This window comes from Sardina pilchardus, chromosome 23 (assembly GCF_963854185.1).
Source record: "Sardina pilchardus chromosome 23, fSarPil1.1, whole genome shotgun sequence".
NCBI lineage: Eukaryota > Metazoa > Chordata > Actinopteri > Clupeiformes > Clupeidae > Sardina > Sardina pilchardus.
Window position 1 is genome coordinate 29,210,294 of NC_085016.1, and position 24,342 is coordinate 29,234,635.

At 40.4% G+C, this 24,342-nt stretch overlaps 1 protein-coding gene across 1 annotated transcript; it reads left to right on the top strand.

The window, feature by feature from the left end:
- Nucleotides 1-3,111: 3,111 nt before the first annotated feature.
- LOC134071047 (adrenodoxin-like) lies at nucleotides 3,112-19,258 on the top strand. Its single transcript, XM_062527610.1, has 4 exons — nucleotides 3,112-4,106; nucleotides 6,163-6,287; nucleotides 12,801-12,930; nucleotides 18,768-19,258. Exons 1-4 carry the CDS (start codon nucleotides 3,940-3,942, stop codon nucleotides 18,871-18,873), a joined length of 528 nt encoding a protein of 175 aa, XP_062383594.1. The 5' UTR covers nucleotides 3,112-3,939; the 3' UTR covers nucleotides 18,874-19,258.
- The last annotated feature ends 5,084 nt before the right edge of the window (nucleotides 19,259-24,342 follow it).

Consider the following 24,342-nt stretch of genomic DNA (forward strand, 5'->3'; position numbering starts at 1 on the left):
TTACGAAGATGAGGGATTTGCATTCAAATCTATCGATGACCCTCTATGGCGCCAGGCGACGAAGAGGGGGCCCCCTTAGCGTCGCCATAGGACGCCAGGGTTACATGACCAAGCGTCAGTATGTTACGCCAAGGGATGAGACCGTGTTGCAACCATTTCTAACAGTTAGGCAGACTTACGATTGATTCCTTAGTAGCTGTCAGAATACGACAACAAAACGAAGCGACACGTCTACCTAATACATTTTAGTATATAAAGTTAGATAGATAAATAGATTGATCCCCAAGGGGAAATTCAAGTAGTAGCCTAGGGTCCAAACCAGCTGTAATCATTTCACATAATGTTAAACAGGGAATGTTGCCCTACCGAGTTCTGTGATAGGTTAGGCCTACAGGATACTGAATGAACACAATTATACTTCCATCATGCACTGCCTGTGTTCAGTCATAGTCCTGAAGTAGTTTATGCTGATATGGCTTGCTTATGATATTCATAAGCTAACAAAACAAACATTAAACTTTCTTGGGTACCCAGCAAACAATTAACGTTCTGCTAACTTTCACTAACGTTAGCTTTTGGTTCCCCTATGGTTCGTTTTTCAGCAACCTACTAATAACGTTTAGAGAACGTTATCTCCAGGTTGTCAAAACAAATAACGTTCCCCTAACGTTTTTACAACTAAAGAAAAAAACGTTATATTCTGGTTGAATCCCAGCAAGCAAATAACGTTAGCCGCTGGTTCTCCTGTGGTTAGTTTATCAGTAACCTTCTAATACCCTGGAGAGAACGTTAGCTCCAGGTTATCAAAGTTTCCCGAACGTTATTACAACTAAAGAAAAAAACGTTATATTCTGGTTGCATTTCTCTTTTCACACAACGTTGCTACTTAGTTGTTTTTAGGTATCTTATTTGTATAATCATATCGGTATTCTCTGGTTATGTGCGTGGGGTTGATTGATGAAAATCGCCCCAGAGTTTCTATGAGTTTCCAATTGAACACGGCCAGCAGCCACACTGCAAAGTCGGAATAATTTGTTGCAAAATCGACATATAGCCCTATTATATTCTATTCTTCCCCCCTCTGTTGGATTGATATTCGGCCGACCAGAGCCAGCCCGTCAGCTAAAGGGGCCAGCGAAGCTAGGTTGAGAAACTTCCATCTCGGGTCCGTGAGTTCTGGGGTGTTGGTGTTTTAGCAGACTCAACCTCGCTAACTTTAAGACATTTGGATAACACAGAGATAAAGTTACTCACGTAGGCTGGCTGTATGGTATCGATCACATTCTTCACATCTCCATGCACTTGTTCCATTAAGTCCAACAGGCTTTTAAAAAACACTGTAGGCCTACAGGGTAAACCGGGTGGAAGAGCTAGCTAGCCATAGTCCCAGGCAGGCACACAACGATTTCATGCTAACTAATCTGACGAATAGTTTTGGATTAATCCATAATCGATTAGAGTGGCACCTGAAATGCATTCATGTTTTTAAAGCTTTATTTGTTACGAAAATATGATGATGAGGACTCCAATGAATTCTTTCTCAAACGGTGAGACTGCATCTTAAACAGCACAATGTTCCCGGGGGAGAATTGTTTTATATTAACACGTAGTCCAAGTTATAGCCTATGTTACTGTGCTGTTCACTCAGGCTATCCCACAATTCCCAGTCCCAATTTAAAACAAAATAAACCAAAATCCATCATAATTCTGAACCGAGGACTTTTAATGGCATACGATGCAATAAAAACAGCCTGTTTTGAATGTTGAAACAGTGTGTTAGGCTAGCGCCTGCTCTGCTTATGTTTTGATCTGACTAATCGTTTATTATAGGAAAAGACACCGCAAGAAAGTATTAGACCTAACCGCATTTAAATACTTAACTGACACTAAAACATGGTAACAAGCCGTATTCGTCGCAGTTCAGCAAGCAGCTAATGGTAAGTGAATTTACATGCGTGTACAAGTCTATAATGTCATTGCCTTAGTCATCAGAGACGCTCGCTCTCCCAGGTTGCAGATAGGCTGTCGCCGCAGACGGCAAGTGTACAGCGGAGCCATGCCTCGATGTCACGATAATTCTACATATTTTTTCCCCCTTTACACTTTGTTGCTGGGAGGTTAGGGGAACATTAATGCAACCAAATATAGTAAAGTTCCCTAAAGGGTAGGAGAACGTTCTGCTAACCAAAATAAACAACCAGAAAAAAACGTTGTATTTTCGTCAAGAAAACTTTCCTGGGGAACCTTGTGGCAACTTTCGCAACTTTCAGGCAACGTTTTCCTAACCAGGAAAAAAACGTTCTAAAAACGTTCTCCTAACCAGAAATTGTTAGCTGGGTATCCATGTTTTCCCCAACTGTTGCAACAGAACGCATAGGCTACAACGGATGTTGGGAGAACGGACTCGGATTCATCGACCACCGACATTTAATAGAATGATTAGTCTGGGGAGACTGCGCTTTGTTTCTATTGCACAAGAATGTAGGCCTAATTGCAATTGGATAGTTCAACCAATCAGACCAACTATCCAGGTGACAAATTATTTGCGGAGCGACACAAAATCTCAGGAAAACAGGAAACCCGTACTATCTATGGGTTTGCAGAAGTAACATGAAAGTGGGTGGTATTATCAAACACGCGATCGATTTGTTTGATAAACTAAAGAAGCCATTGAGCTCGATAGGTCTCTCGCTTATGTTTCGTCATCAACAGGTCACCGGCCAATAGCGTGCCAGGAGAGTATGGCCGTTTCTGATTGGAGCCAAAGGTTCTGGCAGTAAACGGAGCAGCTCGGAACCTCGGAGGACCCGCCTTTAAAAAGTCCCGACCTCCGAAAAAAGTGTGTCCATGAGATCAGTTCGGAAAATAAATAGCCTACAGGAAACGCATAAATACGTTATTAGAACTGCTTATGGTTGAGCAGGAAGAAAAATGTCTTGGGCGAGTGTTTCTATCTGTGTTGTTAATTTAGTGACAAATTACCTAGCCTATTCGTAATGACAGTGAAATTCAGCTCTTGTGTTGTTGCAAGGGAGGCCATCGTGGTTGGAGAATATGATAGTGACGTCAAGTCGGACACCTCGGGGCACAAAACTTCCGCACGAGGATCCGAGCAAAAATTCCAACCCGACCTAGCGTTCATGTCATTTTTCCGCTATCGGAGGTCAGAAATTTCCGAAGGTCCGATGTGCATGAACGCACTAATAGATGCTGGTTTCCAGCCTGAGCTGCCAGGCGAAAGTCAAATTCCTTTGAAGTTAAGGCAGGGTTCACCCAGCCAATTACAGCTCATCAGTGCTGCAGAAAGTTCCAAATATGAATGGGCCTTCCCAACGTTCGAAGCGGATCTCGGATATGTGCTCGGGCCCGTCATCGCTGCTTGCGGCTGCATTTTGAATCCTTTGCATTTGCAGCATCAAAAACTCCATGATAACGTTAACGTTATGTTTTTGAGACTTCGAGATCTAGCTAAGTTAGTCTGCTGATCAAACAACGTGGTATAGGCTGGCATGTTGTCTAGTCTGCCGTGGCTCAAAGTAAATTTCACGAGAAGCGCGTTTTAGACATCTTATTTTAGTTTAAGACAGTAAGCTGATTCGGATCATCTTGGTGCTGCATTGTCATTGTAGTATTATTATGCAATAAGGTAGGCTACGAAAAGGGCTAACGTTAAGTTAATCAACTAAACCGGCAAGCATATTATGTATAACAGCTCGTTCGCTTGCGTACAGAGGTTGGAGCTCACATAGCAGCTACCAGAATTTAACGTTAAACCAAAACATCAAATGTAGGCTATGTGTGGGTGTTATAACTAGACGGCTGTCTAACTGGTGTGCTAGTTGGGCCAGTGGGTTGAACCCAGAAAGTCTTTTTAGCGTTACGTTAGTTCGAAAGGTCGTCTGCGCAGAACTATAGGATAGCTAACTTGTCCACCTAGTCATGTCTTTTATGTCGGCTTCAAAGCGACTGTTGATGTTATCCTCGTCACAAAGTTTAGCACTCTGCAGATGTATCACAACTAACATTTCTTCAAAAAGGTCCTTCGCATGTGTACAAGCTCGGACTTTCCGTCGAGGAATATGTACGACTGTCACCCAACCTTTAAGGTAAGCAACTGTGTGAGGTTGGCTTAAATAGATGTCTCAAATAATCTGGGCATTTAGCTGCTACTTCCTCTTGTCAACCACTTTCTTTTCTTGGTTATCATACAAATTGTACAGTTACACGATGTCATTTTCACGTAAGAGACATTCTCTAACCTTAGCCAATGCATGCTATTAACGTTACCTAAGGTAGGATAAACAGCTAACGTTACGTTAACTTGATAGCTATGCCTCGACCTTGTCCATTTCATAACGAATGCCCCCATCTTGGCAGTGAATGGAGTGAGAGTACAACATCGACTGTATTAATGTGAATGTATAGTATCTGTCTGTGCTGTAAGATCAGAAACTAAAACCGTAGACGTTAACGTTAAACCACAATTTCCAGACAGCCTCCTTTTGCCACAGTGTAAGCTAAGTTTGTTGGAACAAGCTAGCTAGCAGTGTTCAGATAACGTCATGAAGTTTGAAACTGTAACCAAAAGTATTTTTAAAGCATAAGTGTCTCTGCTGTAATTAGGGTGGCAAAGCCTTGTTACTATTATCTTGAGGGTTCAGTTATCGAAATGGTGTAGGTAAAACTTGATATTGTAATCAATATCAGTGCTAGCATAGTTGGCTTATTTAATATTTATGTAGCTATACGCCAGTCGACAGCTCCGCATCAATATGGGGAGGCCTAAAGAATCAAATGAAAGAAACAATTCGTATGTGGCACAATGGCCTCCGAGGGTGGGAGCACGTTGATAAGGAAAGGTTTGATTTGAATAAAATGACCTTTGAGAGGCTTCCAGATTACTCCACCTTTTCATATGACCCTTTTACCTTTGTCCATGTTACAGTTTGTGTACCCAAGAGCCGGTATTCTTTGTGCATGTTTTCTTTGTAGAACAGTATCTTGTTATGTGTCCATACGTGTACTGGCGAAGGAGAATATGCCACTCATGCTGAGTAGGCTATTCCTTACACCATAACTTGGGAGTTTTTAGCGTCAGAGTCGTAATCGAGGCGGAAATACAGTAGGCTACCAGCCAGATATTGTGACAACTGACAAGTGGTAGGCTATTCTAGTAGGTTGGGTAAACCCTGCCTGATTTGCCTTTGATTTGGATTCTGCCCTGAAGCTCAGGCTGGAAAAAGAGCAAACTCCCCAGACTAATGTTCAATCTTAAAAGATTGAGCATGGTATGGTGATAGCCAAACTACTATTTTAGTTATTTCTTTAAACATATTGTTAAAGATGTTGGTCTCAGTGACTATGACATGCATGTCAGTCAAAGAGTAGTTTATCAACTGTCTCTGGTAGTGCTGGGGTTTTGACCAGAAATGTATATGATGGTAATTATATATAAATATAAATGATAAATATGATGGAATTTGGACCAGGTGTAAGAAAATACCAGCTGGTGTAACCGGCCTCTGGAGATTTGCATTTGATGTCGCCCCCAATGGTCAGAAATTGGCCAGGATTGTTTTGTCATGCATTGATTTGATTTTGTCATGCAGTGAAAATGTAGTGTCTGTACCTATTACGGTTATGGCTGCAGACCCTATGGAAGAAATTTCATGAAATTCTCTGAGCATCCAAAGAATGTCATATTGATCGTATACTAAATTTGGATAAGATTGGACATTTTGACTATTTGAGATAAGTGAAGTTGACATTTCTGTATTAAGACTCCTTTAGTCTAATGATTCCAACTTTGTTCTCAGTTTTGGTCTTCATGAGCTGTTAGCCGTAATTATCAACATTAAAACAAAATATGGTTTAACAAAATATTTCACTTCATGTCTGATGAATCTAGAGTAAGTTTCCACAGTAGGACTTTATTATCATAATTCTATTTCTTGCCTTGTATGACGTATCAAGAATGAAATGTTCATAATCAACAATGACGACCAATTGAAGCCCTATAGATCAGATTAGCATTATTTAATTTTGTGCACAGCCTGAACAATTTTGTGCACAGCGATTTTGAGTGGTCTGCGCATCCATGTTTGCTTGATTGTTCCATGGATAATCACTCTGTGTATTTCATGACCACTTTTTTTTTAATAGGTCAGAAAATAAGGTAACTGTGAACTTCATTAATCGTGATGGAGAGAAGATTACAGTAAAGGGCAACCCTGGAGACACCTTACTGGATATAATCGTTGACCAAGACTTGGATTTTGATGGATTTGGTGAGCTAAATTATTTGTTTCCACTCTCCTCTAACCAGGTTAAAGTTTAAAAATGCCTGGATGTAGCCTACAGGCTTCTCTTTCTTCTGGCTGCGTCCAATGAATGCAATATGTTTTTCAGCGACAGTTTAATTTCCCCTTAGATCAGGGATTCCCAAACTGGTACGTGAGCTGCTTCTAGGGGGTACACGAGATGAGAAGGGCTATGGCAGACAGGTGTTAAAATTAACTTTTTAAATCGTTTGTAATTAAAGTGTAACTGCACCTCATAACTCCACCCACTTCACATTTCTGAAAAAGGCTTTCAAAATGGGCGGGACGTTCTGAAATTTGGAAGGGAGGGGCACATGTGAACCATGGTGATTTCGTATCAATCTGGGAATGAGTGCTGCAGACATGGCTTATCACAGGTAATCAGGGCAGGTGTTGGGGCGCACAAGGCAGCATGGGCTAGGATCCTACTTGAGAAACACAGTAAATGTTCTTGAAGGCTGTTTTGGTTTTGACGGTATATAGACTTGGTTGTTGATTGGTCGCTGTGTGATTTACCATCTCTCCTGTGCATATAAATCTACTAGGGCTGGATGATGCTTTGCCGTGATGGAAATACAGGTAGACAGTGTTGATGTTAAGAAGAAGAATGCAGCGATTTATTTCCACCGTAGTTAGCATGTAGCACGCCCATAAGGAGAAATTGGACAAATAAAAGAAAAAAACAAAAACAAAACTCCAAACCATAGCTCCAAATCAATCAAACTCTCCAAAAACATAGCAAAATGAACCTTAACAAATCCCCTTCAATTATAAGGTACGTTTCAAGCAGACAGAGTATTAGGCCTCTAGCAGGTGCACAGTGGCTCACCTCAGACCATTCTACCTCTCACTGCCATACTCCCCCCCAGCGACTTTAAAGGGATATTCCGCGATTTTTGGAAATACGCTCATTTCCCACCTCCCCTCGAGCAAAACAATTGATATTTACCTTGTTCCCGTTCATCCAGCCATTCTGTGAGTCTGGCGATACAACTTTTAGCTTCAGCCTAGCATAGATCATTGAATCGGATTAGACCATTAGCTTCTCGCCTGCTAGCTTCATGTTTAAAAGTGAGAGTTTCTGGTAATTTTCCCATTTAAAACGTGTCTCCTCTCAAGTTAGAAAGTGCAATAAGACCAACTGAAAATGAAACCTGGCGCTTTTCTAGGCTGATTTGACATGGAACTACACTCTCATCTGGCGTAATAATCAAGACAACTTGCAAACGTACTGAAGGCGCCGTGATATCGTACGCAGCATCTGAAAATAGTCCCCATAGACAACAAGCAGTAGTAGTGCCAGTAGGTTGCAAGTTGCCTTGATTATTACGCCAGATGAGAGTGTAGTTCCATGTCAAATCAGCCTAGAAAAACGGCAGGTTTCATTTTCAGTTGGTCTTATGGCACTTTCTAACTTGAGAGGAGACACGTTTTAAATGGGAAAATTACCAGAAATCTTAGTCACTTTTAAACATGAAGCTAGCAGGCGAGAAGCTAATGGTCTAATCCGATTCAATGATCTATGCTAGGCTGGAGCTAAAAGTTGTATCACCAGACTCACAGAATGGCTGGATGAACGGGAACAAGGTAAATATCGATTGTTTTGCTCGAGGGGAGGTGGAAAATGAGCGTATTTCCAAAAATGGCGGAATATCCCTTTAAATCCCTGGCCTGAACCATTGCAAACAATAAATCAATTATCTAACAGAATAAACATAATCTTCTTATACAGTACAGACCAAAAGTTTGGACACACCTTCTCATTCAAAGACTTTTCTTTATTTTCATACTACACTACCGCTCAAAAGTTTGGGGTCACCCAGAAATTTCCTTATTTTTGAAAGAAAAACACTGTTTTTTTTAAACAGTGCTTTAAACTAATCTAAGTTTAAACTAATCTATACATTGCTAATGTAAATGACTATTCTAGCTGCAAATGTCTGTTTTTTGGTGCAATATCTACTTATAGATGTATAGGTGTATAGAGGCCCATTTCCAGCAACTATCACTCCAGTGTTCTAATGGTACAATGTGTTTGCTCATTGGGTCAGAAGGCTAATGGATGATTAGAAAACCCTTGTGCAATTATGTTAGCACAGCTGAAAACAGTTTAGCTGGTTAGAGAAGCTATAAAACTGACCTTCCTTTGAGCTAGTTGAGTATCTGGAGCATCACATTTGTGGGGATGATTAAACGCTCAAAATGGCCAGAAAAAGAGAACTTTCATGTGAAACTCGGCAGTCTATTCTTGTTCTTAGAAATGAAGGCTATTCCATGCGAGAAATTGCCAAGAAACTGAAGATTTCCTACAACGGTGTGTACTACTCCCTTCAGAGAACAGCACAAACAGGCTCTAACCAGAGTAGAAAGAGAAGTGGGAGGCCCCGCTGCACAACTCGGCAAGAAGATAAGTACATTAGAGTCTCTAGTTTGAGAAATAGACGCCTCACAGGTCCTCAACTGGCAGCTTCATTAAATAGTACCCGCAAAACGCCAGTGTCAACATCTACAGTGAAGAGGCGACTCCGAGATGCTGGCCTTCAGGGCAGAGTGGCAAAGAAAAAGCCATATCTAAGACTGGCCAATAAAAGAAAAAGATTAATATGGGCAAAAGAACACAGACATTGGACAGAAGAAGATTGGAAAAAAGTGTTATGGACGGACGAATCGAAGTTTGAGGTGTTTGGATCACACAGAAGAACATTTGTGAGACGCAGAACAACTGAAAAGATGCTGGAAGAGTGCCTGACGCCATCTGTCAAGCATGGTGGGGGTAACGTGATGGTCTGGGGTTGCTTTGGTGCTGGTAAGGTGGGAGATTTGTTCAGGGTTAAAGGGATTCTGAATAAGGAAGGCTATCACTCCATTTTGCAACGCCATGCCATACCCTGTGGACAGCGCTTGATTGGAGCCAATTTCATCCTACAACAGGACAATGACCCAAAGCACACCTCCAAGTTGTGCAAGAACTATTTAGAGAAGAAGCAGGCAGCTGGTATTCTATCTGTAATGGAGTGGCCAGCGCAGTCACCAGATCTAAACCCCATTGAGCTGTTGTGGGAGCAGCTTGACCGTATGGTACGCAAGAAGTGTCCATCCAGCCAATCCAACTTGTGGGAGGGGCTTCTAGAAGCATGGGGTGAAATTTCTCCTGATTACCTCAACAAATTAACAGCTAGAATGCCCAAGGTCTGCAATGCTGTAATTGCTGCAAATGGAGGATTCTTTGACGAAAGCAAAGTTTGAAGGAAAAAAAATATTATTTCAAATAAAAATCATTATTTCTAACCTTGTCAATGTCTTGACTATATTTTCTATTAATTTTACAACTCATGGTGGTAAATAAGTGTGACTTTTCATGGAAAACACAACATTTTCTGGGTGACCCCAAACTTTTGAACGGTAGTGTATATGACTATGAAAATTGTAGATTCATACCGAAGGCATTAGAATTATGAATTAACACATGTGGAATTATATACTTAACAAAAAAGTGTGAAACAACTGAAAATATGTCTTATATTTCAGGTTCTTCAAAGTAGCCACCTTTTACTTTTAATACTGCTTCTTGGCATTCTCTTGATGAGCTTCAAGAGTCACCTGAAATGGTCTTCCAACAGTCTTGAAGGAGTTCCAGAGATGCTTAGCACTTGTTGGTCCTTTTGCCTTCACTCTGCAGTCCACACGGTGGTTGGAACCAAAGATCTCAGATTTGGACTCATCAGACCAAAGCACAGATTTCCACTGGTCTAATGTCCATTCCTTGCGTCCTTTAGCCCAAACAAGTCTCTTCTGCTTGTTGCCTGTCCTTAGCAGTGGTTTCCTAGCAGCTATTCTACCATGAAGGTCTGATTCAGGCAGTCTCGTCTTAACAGTTGTTCTAGAGATGTGTCTGCTGCTAGAACTGTGTGGCATTGGCCTGGTCTCTAATCTGAGCTGCTGTTAACTTGCGATTTCTGAGGCTGGTGACTCGGATGAACTTATCCTCCGTAGCAGAGGTGACTCTTGGTCTTCCTTTCCTGGGACGGCCAGTTTCATTGTAGCGCTTGATGGTTTTTGCGACTGCACTTGGGGACACTTTCAAAGTTTTCCCAATTTTTCGGACTGACTGACCTTCATTTCTTAAAGTAATGATGGCCACTCGTTTTTCTTTACTTAGCTGCTTTTTTCTTGCCATAATACAAATTCTAACAGTCTATTCTGTAGGACTATCAGCTGTGTATCACCCCTGACTTCTGCACAACACAACTGATTCCCAACCCCATTTATAAGGCAAGAAATCCCACTTATTAAACCTGACAGGGCACACATGTGAAGTGGAAACCATTTCAGGTGACTACCTCTTGAAGCTCATCAAGAGAATGCAGAGTGTGTGCAAAGCAGTAATCAGAGCAAAAGGTGGCTACTTTGAAGAAACTAGAATATAAGGCATATTTTCAGTTGTTTTACACTTTTTTGTTAAGTACATATTTCCACATGTGTTAATTCATAGTTTTGATGCCTTCATTGTAGGTCTACAATATCAATAGTCATGAAAAGAAAGGAAACTCATTGAATGAGAAGGTGTGTCCAAACTTTTGGTCTGTACTGTAAATAGTCACAAACATAGTCCATACTCCAAGGCAATTAGTGTTTCCTCACAAGACAATCAGCTTACATGATTTGCTTAACCAATAAATAGCATACATTTTAGAAAAGTCTCAAACACCCCCATTGTCCTACACACTTGATCTCTGCCCGTCGATGATGTCACACTCCATACAGTTCAAATGTCCCTCGCAACTTCCCGTCGGGTCTTTTGTCAGTCCCCAGACCAGGAAGTAAACGCGCAACTCGTGTTTGTTAAATGTCCATGTGTCCTCAACCCTCAGTTGCCACCCTGAAAGCAAGGATCACAACTAATGTAGTCCTGTGTGCAAATAAAATGTGTTTTTAAATCATGTTGTCCGTCTTAGTTCCTGAGTGAATCAACTGTTGCCGTAATGGGCAGCAGCACCATTACATTTCCCCCCTCCTCTACAGACGACGCATGTCGTCCCGAGGAAGAGCCCAGCCCCCCAAAGCAGGGCCACTCGAAGCCGGGTCCCTGTAGACCCTGGCCTTCTGCACGTCGCTGCCACTCTCTCAACCAAGGCCATGAAGTGTAGGAGGTCCTCTGCAGCCGATGGGTGAAGCTGGGGTCCTTCTACCACCACCGCCGCTGGTAGCTGAGGTACATTGGGCCTCGATACCCCAATGCCATGAGGAAGGTCCCCCACCTGCTGTTCTTCCTGCTGGATACAGTCCTTACCATCTTTACACTGTTTCTGCTCCGGTGACATCGTCCACACTGTCCCCTGATGACGCTCCCGTTACTTCTGACACCAAGCCCTAGGGCATTTTTTTTTTTATCACAATATGTTTTCCCATATTGATCGATTCTCGATTCGTATCACGATATGTAGTTTTTCAGATGGTGCTATTTGTGAGGGACATCCTGAAACTTGAAGAAACAAGAGATTAATGCTGGGCAGTATGACCAAAAATGGTTATCACTGTATTTTTCAAAACTGTTTCACGGTATATGACTTTCCATGCATAATCAGGTGTTCACAGCATTTTCTATGGCATTTTTATTGATTCTAATGAAGGAAACCGAATGCATAGACAAACAGTCAAAATACAGAACTTGTACTGTGCAGATTTCACATACATATTTTATAAACCAATACTTGCAATAATTACGCAACTCGCAACTGTGGCCCAACAGGCTACAGCGCTAATGCCATGAACAGGTCCGAGTGCCGAGTTTCCAGATCCCACCCCATCTCTTTCTCCCACTTGTTTCCTGTCTCACTCATCACTATCCTATGAATAAAGGCAAAAAATCCCAAACAACATACTTTAAAATATATATCATATAAAATCGTTCAAAATGTTATCGCGATCCTGATTTTGAGATCGAATTATCGCCCAGCCCTAGAAACTACCTTTAATTGTTGAATGTTGACACTAATTTTAATCACAAAAGGCTAGACAGAACTAGCCTGGGTTTTCCCATACTGCCTTGCGCGGTGATTTCAATCCCGCTGCTAAGCCAGTCTGGAAACTAACGCCCAAATGTTCGCCTGATGTTGGCGAACCAATCACAGAACATCCGAGAAGTTTCCGTTGCCTTCTTGCGTCTACATTCGACGCCAAAGGATTTACGGCAGCCCTTAGCGTTGCATACGAACGAGTTGGGTGAGCTATGCGCATTTGATAGACATCTGTGGCGCCCAATGAACGGATCTGGGCATTTTTTCAAATACGAGAAAATGAACGTCTGGTTGCCAGACCACGTCTCATTTGAGAAGTGGGAGGCGTTAGCCAGGCTAAGACAGAACCTCTATACTTTGAGTGTGTATCTTCCTTTGACTGATTGGTTGCAAGTGAGCACATACAATGTTTATTATAATTTGTCTACCATGAAAACCTATTCCTTTTCTCTGACACTCTCAGGAGCCTGTGAGGGAACTCTGGCCTGCTCCACCTGCCATGTCATTTTTGATGAGGAGGTGTTCAAGCAGCTGGGTCCAATAACAGATGAGGAGATGGATATGCTGGACCTTGCTTATGGCTTGACTGAAACGTGAGTAGCACCCATGTCTTCTTGAGTGGACAGATCTTCACAGCATTGCAGGTCTACCCTGACACGGACATACACGCTAAAAATGGCGCCAAAATTGGTGCTACATTTTTTTTTTTTTGGTAAATGTTTATTCTGGTGTTCCCAAAACACCTGTAACTACATTCATTTATTCTGTGAATGGAACTTGGTACGATATTAGTACTTTACACCAGTGTTTCTTAACTGGTGGGTCGCGGAGGTGTCCTGGGTGGGTCGCGAAGGGATGTTGTAAAAAATACAGTGGGTATAGTAAGTATTCACACCCATGCTAAAGTTGACTAAAAAGAGGAATATAAAATCATCTTTTGAGAATTGATTGTAATGCCTTAATTCAAAAAATGAGTAAAAATCAAACCGCTAAGGACACAACTTTTCTTTGTGATTGAAGAATGTATCGTAAATAGATAAATGTTCTTCCTTAAATACAGGTTGCATAAGTAATGGAACCCTATGTTAAATTCCCATAGGAGCAGGAGGATTTTTAATATGTTTTTATTTTTAAAGGCCAGCTATTTTATGGATCCAGGATATTATGCATCCTGATAAAGTTCCCTTGGCCTTTGAAATTAAAATAGCCCCACATCATCACATACCCTTCACCATAGCTAGAGATTGGCATGGTGCTTTTTCCAGTTAGCCTATTAGCCTGTTTGATTTGCATTGAGCTCAATGAGCATCAAACAGGCTAATAGGCTAACTGGAAAAAGCACCATGCCAATCTCTAGCTATGGTGAAGAGTATGTGATGATGTGGGGCTATTTTAATTTCAAAGGCCAAGGGAACTTTATCAGGATGCATAATATCCTGGATCCATAAAATAGCTGGCCTTTAAAAATAAAAACATATTAAAAATCCTCCTGCTCCTATGGGAATTTAACATAGGGTTCCATTACTTATGCAACCTGTATTTAAGGAAGAACATTTATCTATTTACGATACATTCTTCAATCACAAAGAAAAGTTGTGTCCTTAGCGGTTTGATTTTTACTCATTTTTTGAATTAAGGCATTACAATCAATTCTCAAAAGATGATTTTATATTCCTCTTTTTAGTCAACTTTAGCATGGGTGTGAATACTTACTATACCCACTGTATATGTATATTTTTTCATTCAACCGCTTAACGTTGACCCCAGTTGCAGAGATAGGCTACTGTGGACTAGTTGATCGTTCACGCATAGGCTACACGGGTATTTTGATAAACGAATATTTCCTTCCCTCCGTTTTCAACAATTTAACATTTAACATCGTGCACACTTTTCAGAAAAGTTTTTGTTGACACTAACCTGTGTACATGCCGTCAAGAGCATGCCAAACCTGTAGGTTGTGGTGTAACAGGAAATTCGAGCTGACATTAGCTAATCAGAATCCCGAAAATATCAACATCAACAAATCACTTCCTTGTTTCATTTCAACTTTGTGTTTGCAAATGCAAAAAAACGAAAAGGGTTGGCACCAAAAATAGATTACATTTTGCAACTGCTATTCTGAATGCATCAATGATCACCATAGCCAAAGTAAAATGTAAACATTGGCCACACCTTTTGCGCAGATGCAAGGCTACTTAATTTTTCTCAGTTCACATAATACGCAAAACGAGAGTTTTCTTATATCTCCACTTTTGCCGGAGTTTTCAGAAAGAATTGTATTCAGGCAAATTTGCCGTTTGTGTGTACACGAAAGGCACAAACGAAGGTAAAAGTGAGTGCAGTGCAAAGTTTAGTCGTTTTTGGACAAAAAATGACAAGAATATCGTTAAATTAAGCAAAAAACAACTCTACCACAATCCCACAATTCTACCGCTCTCCGCACTTTAGCCACGCCCCTTCTCACTCACTCGTCTCACGTAAACAACGGACCGTTTCAAGATTGTTAATGTTGGATAAACATGCTGAGTCTGACACATGCACCCATGTTGGTAAGCAGGCTGTTAAAGTCAACGTTGCATCTACTCCTCAACAACCGCGGTTGCCTAGCAGTTCTGTTGCCTGATCTTGCAATGCCGACACACATGTCGGTAGCATTCTGTTAAGATTTGCATTTAAAACGGCCGTTCTTGACTTTATCTCGACATCGGCTATGGCTTATAATATTCATTCAAACATCATTTCCGAGTTCATAGCACTGGCATTGCCATGGTCAGCTTTTAGGCCACGGTTAGCTTTAGGCTATCATTTCCCAACAACAGCAAAAACGCACAGGTATGTAATGTCTAATATTGCCATTAGCTGCAACTCAAACGCCTTTATGTAACTAATCTTTGCCTTTCCCCTTCACTTTTTTTACTTTGCAAAGACAGTAAAAAGCTCTGCACAGGCTTGATTCTACATCATCACAATCTAACATGATCTACCTGCATCAACGTCATTTGGCAACAAGTTTCTTGGAAAACAATGTTTGTATGGGCACTGAACTAGTAGGCCTAATTTGTGCATTGTTATCTGGTCTTCTCATTGTAAACCTGGCCTATAGGCCCATCTCATGTTATGTGCAGTGTTCACATCCAGTTACAGTGTGATGTCAAATTGTCAAAAAAGTGGGTCGCAACCTAATAACCATAGGGAATTGTGGGTCCCTAGGCCAAACCAGTTAAGAACCACTGCTTTACACACTACATGTCCATATACTTTGTTATTTCCAAACAGATTTGCATGGTCCTACTACCTACCCCACATAGCATTTCAGCTGCATGAACATGACACAAATACAAACATGCCTTATTTTATCCTGTTATTTGTCATGGTCATTTGTTGTTGAGACTTCAAATTATTTGAAGAGAAAATAGTGACTGATACCAAGTGAAAAAGATACACTTTTTAAAACCCTCAATATCACACTTAATGCACATTTTTCCAAAATCTAGGGCCCTTTCGAAAGTCAAGAGACTTTTAGTACAGACTTTAAATTGTTTACACATGCTTACTATGAGTTGATCTTCCAACCTAGACAATTTGGGGAGGCTAGGGAACACATTAGCTAGTAATGCCCAAACATGGCATGTGTTTTTCAAGCTGTAAAAAATGAAAGAATGTCAAGGTCTGACAAAGATATGAAGACATTATTTGCACAGAAATATTTCACAGGCCTTGGTTTTGACACGGAATGACTCTGCGTCAGTTGCCCTGTGACCTGGTTACCCATTGGCGGTAACATTGCCCAAAACTTGTGCCGTGTATCATCTGCTTGAGAGTTGCTCCTGTCCCCCACCCTTTTTCTCATCATATGGCATAGGCAAAGGTGGCCCTTGCAGTGATATCAAGGCTAGGGGATTATCTGCAGATGATTCGACTCCAGGCAGAACCAGTGGGATTAGGCTTTGGTCTTTTCACTGGTTCATAGGTCTTGACTCTTGACTCCTATGCAATATACTGTTCATGTTCATGTTCATGAACTTTACTTTTTGACATATTTGTCAAAAAACAAAAGCAAAAAAACCCTATATGCACCAACATAACTGTGCTGTGACTTAGCATACACATCAGTGCCAAAATGCGACAGTGGCAAACATAGGGGCTACCCACTTAACACTTTGAATGCGGCGCTGTTTATGGAAGCTTTGTCCCAGAGTGCCAGAGACTTCAAGCTCTCAGTCAATTTGTTTATTTCTACATGCCTCTGTTCCTGAGAAATCCTGAGAAATATAGCGTCTTTCATTTAACTTGCCGGTGAAGTTGACAAAATAAGATATGCTTGAGGCACTTCAATTAGGTATTGTCTATTTGTCACTTTTAAAGTAGACATTGGTTCAACATATTGGTTATCGCATATTTGCCAACTCCTGGGTTTCTCCCTTAGTTCAAGGTGCCTTCCCATTTTGCTATTTCTCCCGTAAAACTCCTGTAATTTGCGTGACCATCAACTTAAGCTTAATTTTAAAATGACTGATCTGTTCACTCTTTTTCTGTTAGTTTTATTCATTGTTTTCTGCCAGATTGTGTACAATGTGTATTTCATACACAATGACTTCCTTTCAATTTTAGCCCTTTTGTCATAAAACCTGGCAACCCAAAAACAAAGTAAGGATCTGGTGAAAGGATCAGACTGTGCAGCCACTGTGTCCGGCAGCAAGCGGGCTTGTTGAATAGCCTGCTCCAGAACTAGCTATTGTCATTGTTGGGAAGAAATTTAGTAATTATCATGTCACATAAACTGTTATTGAGTGTTGTTGATGCACAATAGGCAGCAGGGGGATACATAACTGGCGTGCGTAGGCTATCTCTTTCGGTAAGGTAAAAGCAATGACCAAAATGTAGTGTTGAAATGCACATGTATGAAACAACCAACCATGATTATTCTAGCAACCCCAATAGAAACCACATAATTAGCATAGCAACCACCGTGTCTACCCTAGCAACCATCTCAATTACCCTAGAAACAACTTTGCATGCACTTGTAATTCCTTTTAAGAATTGCATTCCTAGTTAGTTATTTACTGCTGTTGTGTTGCTTTAGGGTTAGATGTCATGTGTCTGTCTAAGTTTATGTACCTGCATGGTTGGCTTTTTACTCACATAGATTCCTCTTATTGGTGGGATGAACAAGAGCACTTGTGTGCAAATGTATACACCATCGTGCAAAGTTTTGTTACTGATGGCAGAAACCATGGAGGTGATTTGTGGTATCATTAATAACCTGCTGAGTTTCACACAGTATGTATTTTGAATATGCAAACCTGACATAAGTCCCTTTCCCACATGAGCGAGACATCCGGATGTCAAACGGATATCAAACGGGTGGCTGTATGTGGGAACGCAAAACTCGGGTATTTTCTTACCCGGAACTCACCCTACTAGCCCCCTAGTACTACTTCTAGATGTTACCCGGGTGCGCTTAGGTGGGAACGCAGCCGGCACAGTTCTGGGTAGAGATGGGGGGCGTACCGATGACGTATAGAAATGCGTCCTTGCAGCCTGCTTGCAGCGCGAGGCAGAAAGTACAAATTGCCATGGTAACGATAAACATTGCCCTACGAGTATGAACACAGACGAGAACACCGGAGTACAGAAAACAGTGACATTTTGTTGTGTACGTACAATAAAAATTTAAACTGCAATCAGGTTGTTGTGTTTGTTGTGGGACAGGCAGTATTATCCTTGCAAACGTGAATAGCTTGAAGTGTTGTCGATTAGATTGCAACAAGCTGTTTATTACAGTGGTTAGCAATTAACAGCTAATAGTTAACGTCGCTGTTATTTAGCATTGTTGCTTTTTGTAGGAGTTGGGAAGAAGCCTCAGACCTCTGTGTGCTGTTTATATTTTCCAGGTGTGTCATTATTTTCTATCAATTTGTTATGTTGGATGTTTATACCAGAGAGGGTTGAAGTAGAGCTTTGTTCATAGCCTACTGTGGTCGTAGGTTAGCTATTTTTCCCTCTATGCTAGCTCCCGCTGACTAGCGAGCTAACTACTTCTGTTGTTTCATGATGTTTTGGATCTGATGTAAGTTCGCATCATCCAAGCAACACAGCACAACAACGCATTTATTTAGCGTCATCTCCCTCCCCCTGCAAGTGCTGACATTGCCCCACCCCTCGCGGCTCCTACTCGGGTCTAGTGTGAACACAATTACCCGTATCTCACTCGGACATAAAACTCATGTGGGAAACGTCCGTGTCGTGCCTTTACCCGGGTAAATATGTCCGGGTAACTTCTAGAAGTTATGTGGGAAAGGGACTATAGTGTACACAATTATGCTTAATATGCATGTATTTTTGACTGCAACTGCAATTGGCTGGTAATTAATTGGGTCGCTGCTATGCATCTCAGTGCTCTCCCATCTCACCTCTGTTTCCCCCGCAGGTCCCGCCTGGGTTGTCAGATATGCCTGACAAAGGCACTAGATGGCATGACTGCACGGGTGCCGGAGAGTGTGGCTGACATCAGACAGTCTGACGGCTCTGCCTAGAGTCTTCCTCCCCCTGTCGATCATCCTGTGGAATTGCTATCATCTAGTAGCAAACAATGTCATGAATAGAACTAATGGAAAGACATAACACCAGAATTGGTGTGTGTGTGTGTGTGTGTGTGTGTGTGTGTTGCCATGCCACCCTGACTTCTGTCCAGTGAGTTGAGGCATAAACAGCATCATGTGGGTTTACTCAAGCTGAAATTTGAATCAAAATAGATGTTGTACCTGAAATGCAAAGAGTAAATTCACATTAAGGGAAGTGAATGTTTCAAACTTGAACTAACTTTTAAATTAATAATATATCCATCAAGTGATTTCACTGTACTGCGGTAGGCTATTATCTGATATTTGGCTAATGTACAGTGCCTATAGAAAGTTATCATACCCTTTTGAAATAGTTATTTTTTTTTGTCTTACAGCCTGAAATCAAAACCCATTTAAAAAAAAATCTTTTCCAGTTTTATTTACAAATGTAGCTGTACAACATCAAAATAATGAAAAAAAAGTCAACAGTTCTGAAAATTAATAAAAAATTAAAAACTAGAATAACAGGGTTGGAAAAGTCATCATACCCCTGACTTATTACTTTGTAAAGCTTCCTTTTGCTTTCATTACAGCCATCAATCTGTTTGGATATGTCTATTACAGCTTTGCACACCTAGATAGGGGAATATTTGCCCAATTTTCCGTGCAGAAATGTTAACATTTCGTCAAATTCTGTAGGGAATGGCCATGGACTGCTCTCTTCAAGTCAATCCACATATTTTCTATAGGATTTAAGTCAGGGCTCTGACTTTGCCACTCAAGGATATTCACCATCCTATCCTTAAGCCACTGCTTTGTTCTTTTGGCAGTATGTTTAGGATTTTTGTCGTGTTGGAAGGCGAATGACCTCCCCATCCTCAGCTGTTTAGGAGAGGGACGCAAGTTTTCCTCAAGAATTTTGGTGTACTTGGCAGCATCCATTTTCCCTTCTATCCTGACCAATTGCCCAGTCCCCGCTGAAGAGAAACATCCCCAAAACATAATGTTGCCCCCACCATGCTTCAAAGTAGGTATGGTGTGTTTTGGGTGTGTTTGGGTGTGTATACTGTGTTTGGTTAGCGCCTGGAGCTCAGTCCAAAAACTTCAATCTTAGTCTCCAAAAAGTTCGATCTTAGTCTCATCTGACCATATAAGCTTTTTCCACATGGTAGCAGAATATTCCAGATGTGTTTTTGCACTGAACTCCAAGCGCAATGTTTGGCGAAAACCAACACAGTACACCACCCAAAACACACCATACCTAGTGTGAAGCATGGTGGGGGCAACATTATGTTGTGGGGATGTTTCTTTTCAGCGGGAACTGGGCAATTGGTCAGGATAGAAGGGAAAATGGATGCTGCCAAGTACACCCACATTCTTAAGGAAAACCTGCGTCCCTCTCCTAGACAGCTGAGGATGGGGAGGTCATTCGCCTTCCAATACGACAATAATCCTAAACATACTGCCAAAAGAACAAAACAGTGGCTTAAGGATAGGATGGTGAATATCCTTGAGTGCCAAAGTCAGAGCCCTGACTTAAATCTTATAGAAAATATGTGGATTGACTTGAAGAGAGCAGTCCATCGCCATTCCCTACAGAATTTGACTAAATTTGAACATTTCTGTACGGAAAATTGGGCAAATATTCCACTATCTAGGTGTGCAAAGCTATAATAGAGACATGTCCAAACAGATTGATGGCTGTAATGAAAGCAAAAGGAAGTTTTACAAAGTATTTAGTCAGGGGTATGATGACTTTTCCAACCCTGTTATTCTAGTTTTTCATTTTTTATTAATTTTCAGAACTGTTTACTTTTTTTTCATTATTTTGATGTTGTACAGCTAAATTTGTTAATAAAACTGGAAAAGATTTTTTTTAAAATGGGTTTTGATTTCAGGCTGTAAGACAAAAAAAGTAACTATTTCAAAAGGGTATGATGACTTTCTATAGGCACTGTATATCCTTCAAATTAAAATTTCTATCATTTTATTATAGTCTATTCGTATCACAAAATACTTTTCAACTTTATTGAAATAAAGATACATTTGTAATTACTCTTGCCTCTTTTTTAAATGTAATATACAATGTATGATCTAAAGCTATGTTCATTGATATACTGTAGGACAGAGCAGAGAATGCAGTGCCTTAGTTGGTGGAATGAGTTGTCCAGTGCTCTTCGCTCCAATAGTAGTTTTGAGTCATTCAAGAGGAATCTGAAGGCATATTTATTCAATATGCAATTAGTCTATTAATGTTCTTATGGTTAGGTTTGTATGTTTTAGCCAGAGCGGTAGATAAAACAGAGTGGCGACACTCCCATAGACTTCCATAGGAAAAAATGGCAGTGCTTTTTCCAGGCTATTTCCTCGTTATGGGGCTTTTGGAACTGTTTACAGCCAATCTCTTGGTCAGTAGTCAATGAATTAATTGATTACACCTTTCAGCATCAGAAGTACATCCCACCCTCCTGCGATTCAGCCATTCAGCACAGGTTTTTTTGGAACTTTTGATCGTGGCGGCAACATCAAAGAGTGTCGCAACTCTATCTATGGCTCTGGTTTTAGCGTTGTTTTGTTACCATTTGGCCATTGATTGAATTGACATTGTTTTTATTTATTTTTTTATTCCATAGTTATTGTTATTATACTTCCATAGTTATTGTTATTATATAATTGATTGAATGACTTTATTGTTAACAGTTTTTTTCAATCGCTAACAAGCGTTTGTCCATTCAGTTGACACATTTTCAAAACTCTAAACACAGACTCTCACCTACAAAACACAATTGACCAAATGGATAATTTTCCTCTCAAAAGCACATCCCATGTTCTTACACCACATTTTGTTACATTTACACTAACTCGTCATTTCTCTGCACACACTAACTTTACCAAAACACTGGAAACCTGACTCATCGGTCTTTCGTGGCCATACCATTAACACATTTCATGTTGTTTTCACACAGTATGCAGTCAATGAATACATTTTCACAATTCTTACATTTTCTTAACAGACAAACTATACCTCCCAACAAAATAATGGATTGTTTTTGTATTATTTTCGAATGTTAACACACAACATCCCACAATAGTTAAAACAATATTCCAAACCTTAGATACAGTATAAAAACCTCTGCTTCTGCAATGTTATCAATTCAAAAGCAATATATCTCAGCTGATAATAAACAAACAATCGAATAATTGACACAGAGATGATTTATGTTGGGTAAATTGGGCCAACCACAGCTGATTTCACTCTGTTTTAGACTCAGTGGCAGGGGTCTCTATTACATTGACACTTACACACTAAAAAGAGGAGGTGATGTTTTTGGAAGCAGAAAACAGAAAAAGACAAATACTGTAATGTCTGGACGAGGAAGAGTAAGCGTAAGGGGCCCAGGGAGAAGAGCAGGCCCAGTGAGAGGTGCAGGAGCACTGAGAGGAGCAGGTGCAGAGATTAGACACTATAATATTGTGCTTTTTTTCACCCCCTTTTTATCTGGGCTTTTTGCTGTTGTTTTTTGTTCAGAATGCTCTTGTGTATCATGGATATTTTGTTCACTGCAATGCTGTAAAACTTTTTCTGTTCTATCATAGTCTACTGTAAACAGTATTTATACTGCACTGGCCTAGTGAACAGTAAAAAAAAAAAAATTGCTTTTTACTGGAATGCATTTGAATGTGAACATTACATCTGGACATACAGTTCCCAACCAAGAAATTTAGTGTAAAAATGCTGCTGGATTGCATGTTTTGCATGCAAATACCTGTAAAACTGAAACATAAAAGTCTACACAGTTTTTGTAATGTGAACAGTAGCCAGTATTTTGAAACCTAGTGTACTCTAATTGACTGCATGTATCTTGTGAAGTGAAAACAAGTTTCATTCTTTGACAAAATAACTTCATTTTGAGTCAGGTTTCCAGTGTTTTGGTAAAGTTAGTGTGTGCAGAGAAATGACGAGTTAGTGTAAATGTAACAAAATGTGGTGTAAGAACATGGGATGTGCTTTTGAGAGGAAAATTATCCATTTGGCCAAATGTGTTTTGTAGGTGAGAGTCTGTGTTTAGAGTTTTGAAAATGTGTCAAATGAATAGACAAACGCTTGTTAGCGATTGAAAAAAAACTGTAACTACTATTCTCCTATTTAGTCATTATTTTATTTCTATTGGATTGCTTATGGACACTATTTTTGTTTAAATACTCTAAAGTCGACACTAGTATGATCAACTGCTAAATTTGATTATTGTGTTGTTTTGTTTGTATGTCGCTTTAGACAAAAGCATCTGCTAAGCACCATCACCATAACCATTACATTAATCCCGAAACAAGAAGCAATGTGGATGTTCTGGGAAAATGTCAGCTGCCTGCGGAGACCAAACCAATGCACTTTTGGAGATGAATCTTCTTAGAGACCAGTGCCATCTTCAGAGCAGACTTTAACCGTGCTGCTGCTGCAGCATATTGAACAGAGACTTTATGCTACACTTTTTTTCATGTGGCTACACACTTTTATCCCAGCCAAGCAGAAAGATACCCGTTGCTATTAATTACCTGCAGAGCCATACCATACTGTGTGTCTGGCTAGAAAAAAACAATCACTCAGGTCACAGATAAAGCATCCCTCTACCACAAAAAAATATATATTAGGGTGTTTTTCTTTTTGATCAGGACATTGCCATTTACCCGAATACTGATATGAAGGATGTGCCTGCTCATTGTAAAGATGTGCCAGCTCATTTAAACAGCAGTGTTTTACAAAGGTTTGCAGGTTTCTATGGGTAGTTTATTTGATAGCCCCTTGAGGACACTAGCAAAGGAATCTCTAGCTGATTGGATTTTTAAGTAACTCAGTTTTGTTGTCAACTAGCTTCAATTATATAAAAAAAAAGGTGTGTTACCATGTCGGCCACCTGTAAGATTAAATGCAATGTTTGGTCGCTGACTGAATATGGAACTGTAAACCCTTGATTCTCAATATTAAGCTTTGCAGCATTTCATTGTGTAGTGTGCGTTGCACTCACCTGTCATGCGTGCAAACATCAAACAGCATCTCCTAAATGTCAAGCGACTCTTTGAAAGCAGAGGTGCTCCAACCACATGCAGAGAAATGGGGAAAACAGAACTTAAAGAAAAACATGATGCATTGTTTTTGCAAATTAAGTGGGAAATGCCTATGAGTGCCCATACAGTACACACATTCCCCTTGGGGATCAATAAAGTATCTATCTATCTATATATCTATCTATCTATCTATCTACACACAAACTCAGCCTGAAACTCTTTGGTCCTTTGAGCTTCAGCAGAGATGGAAATGAATCATGGTGACGAAGGAGTAGGCCTACACCAATGCAAAATTGATCACTGAATTGGGTCTAAGATAAGAACAAGCCCTGTGTCACGCGTGATGCCAGGTTGTGGTGAGTATACGATATAGCCCTC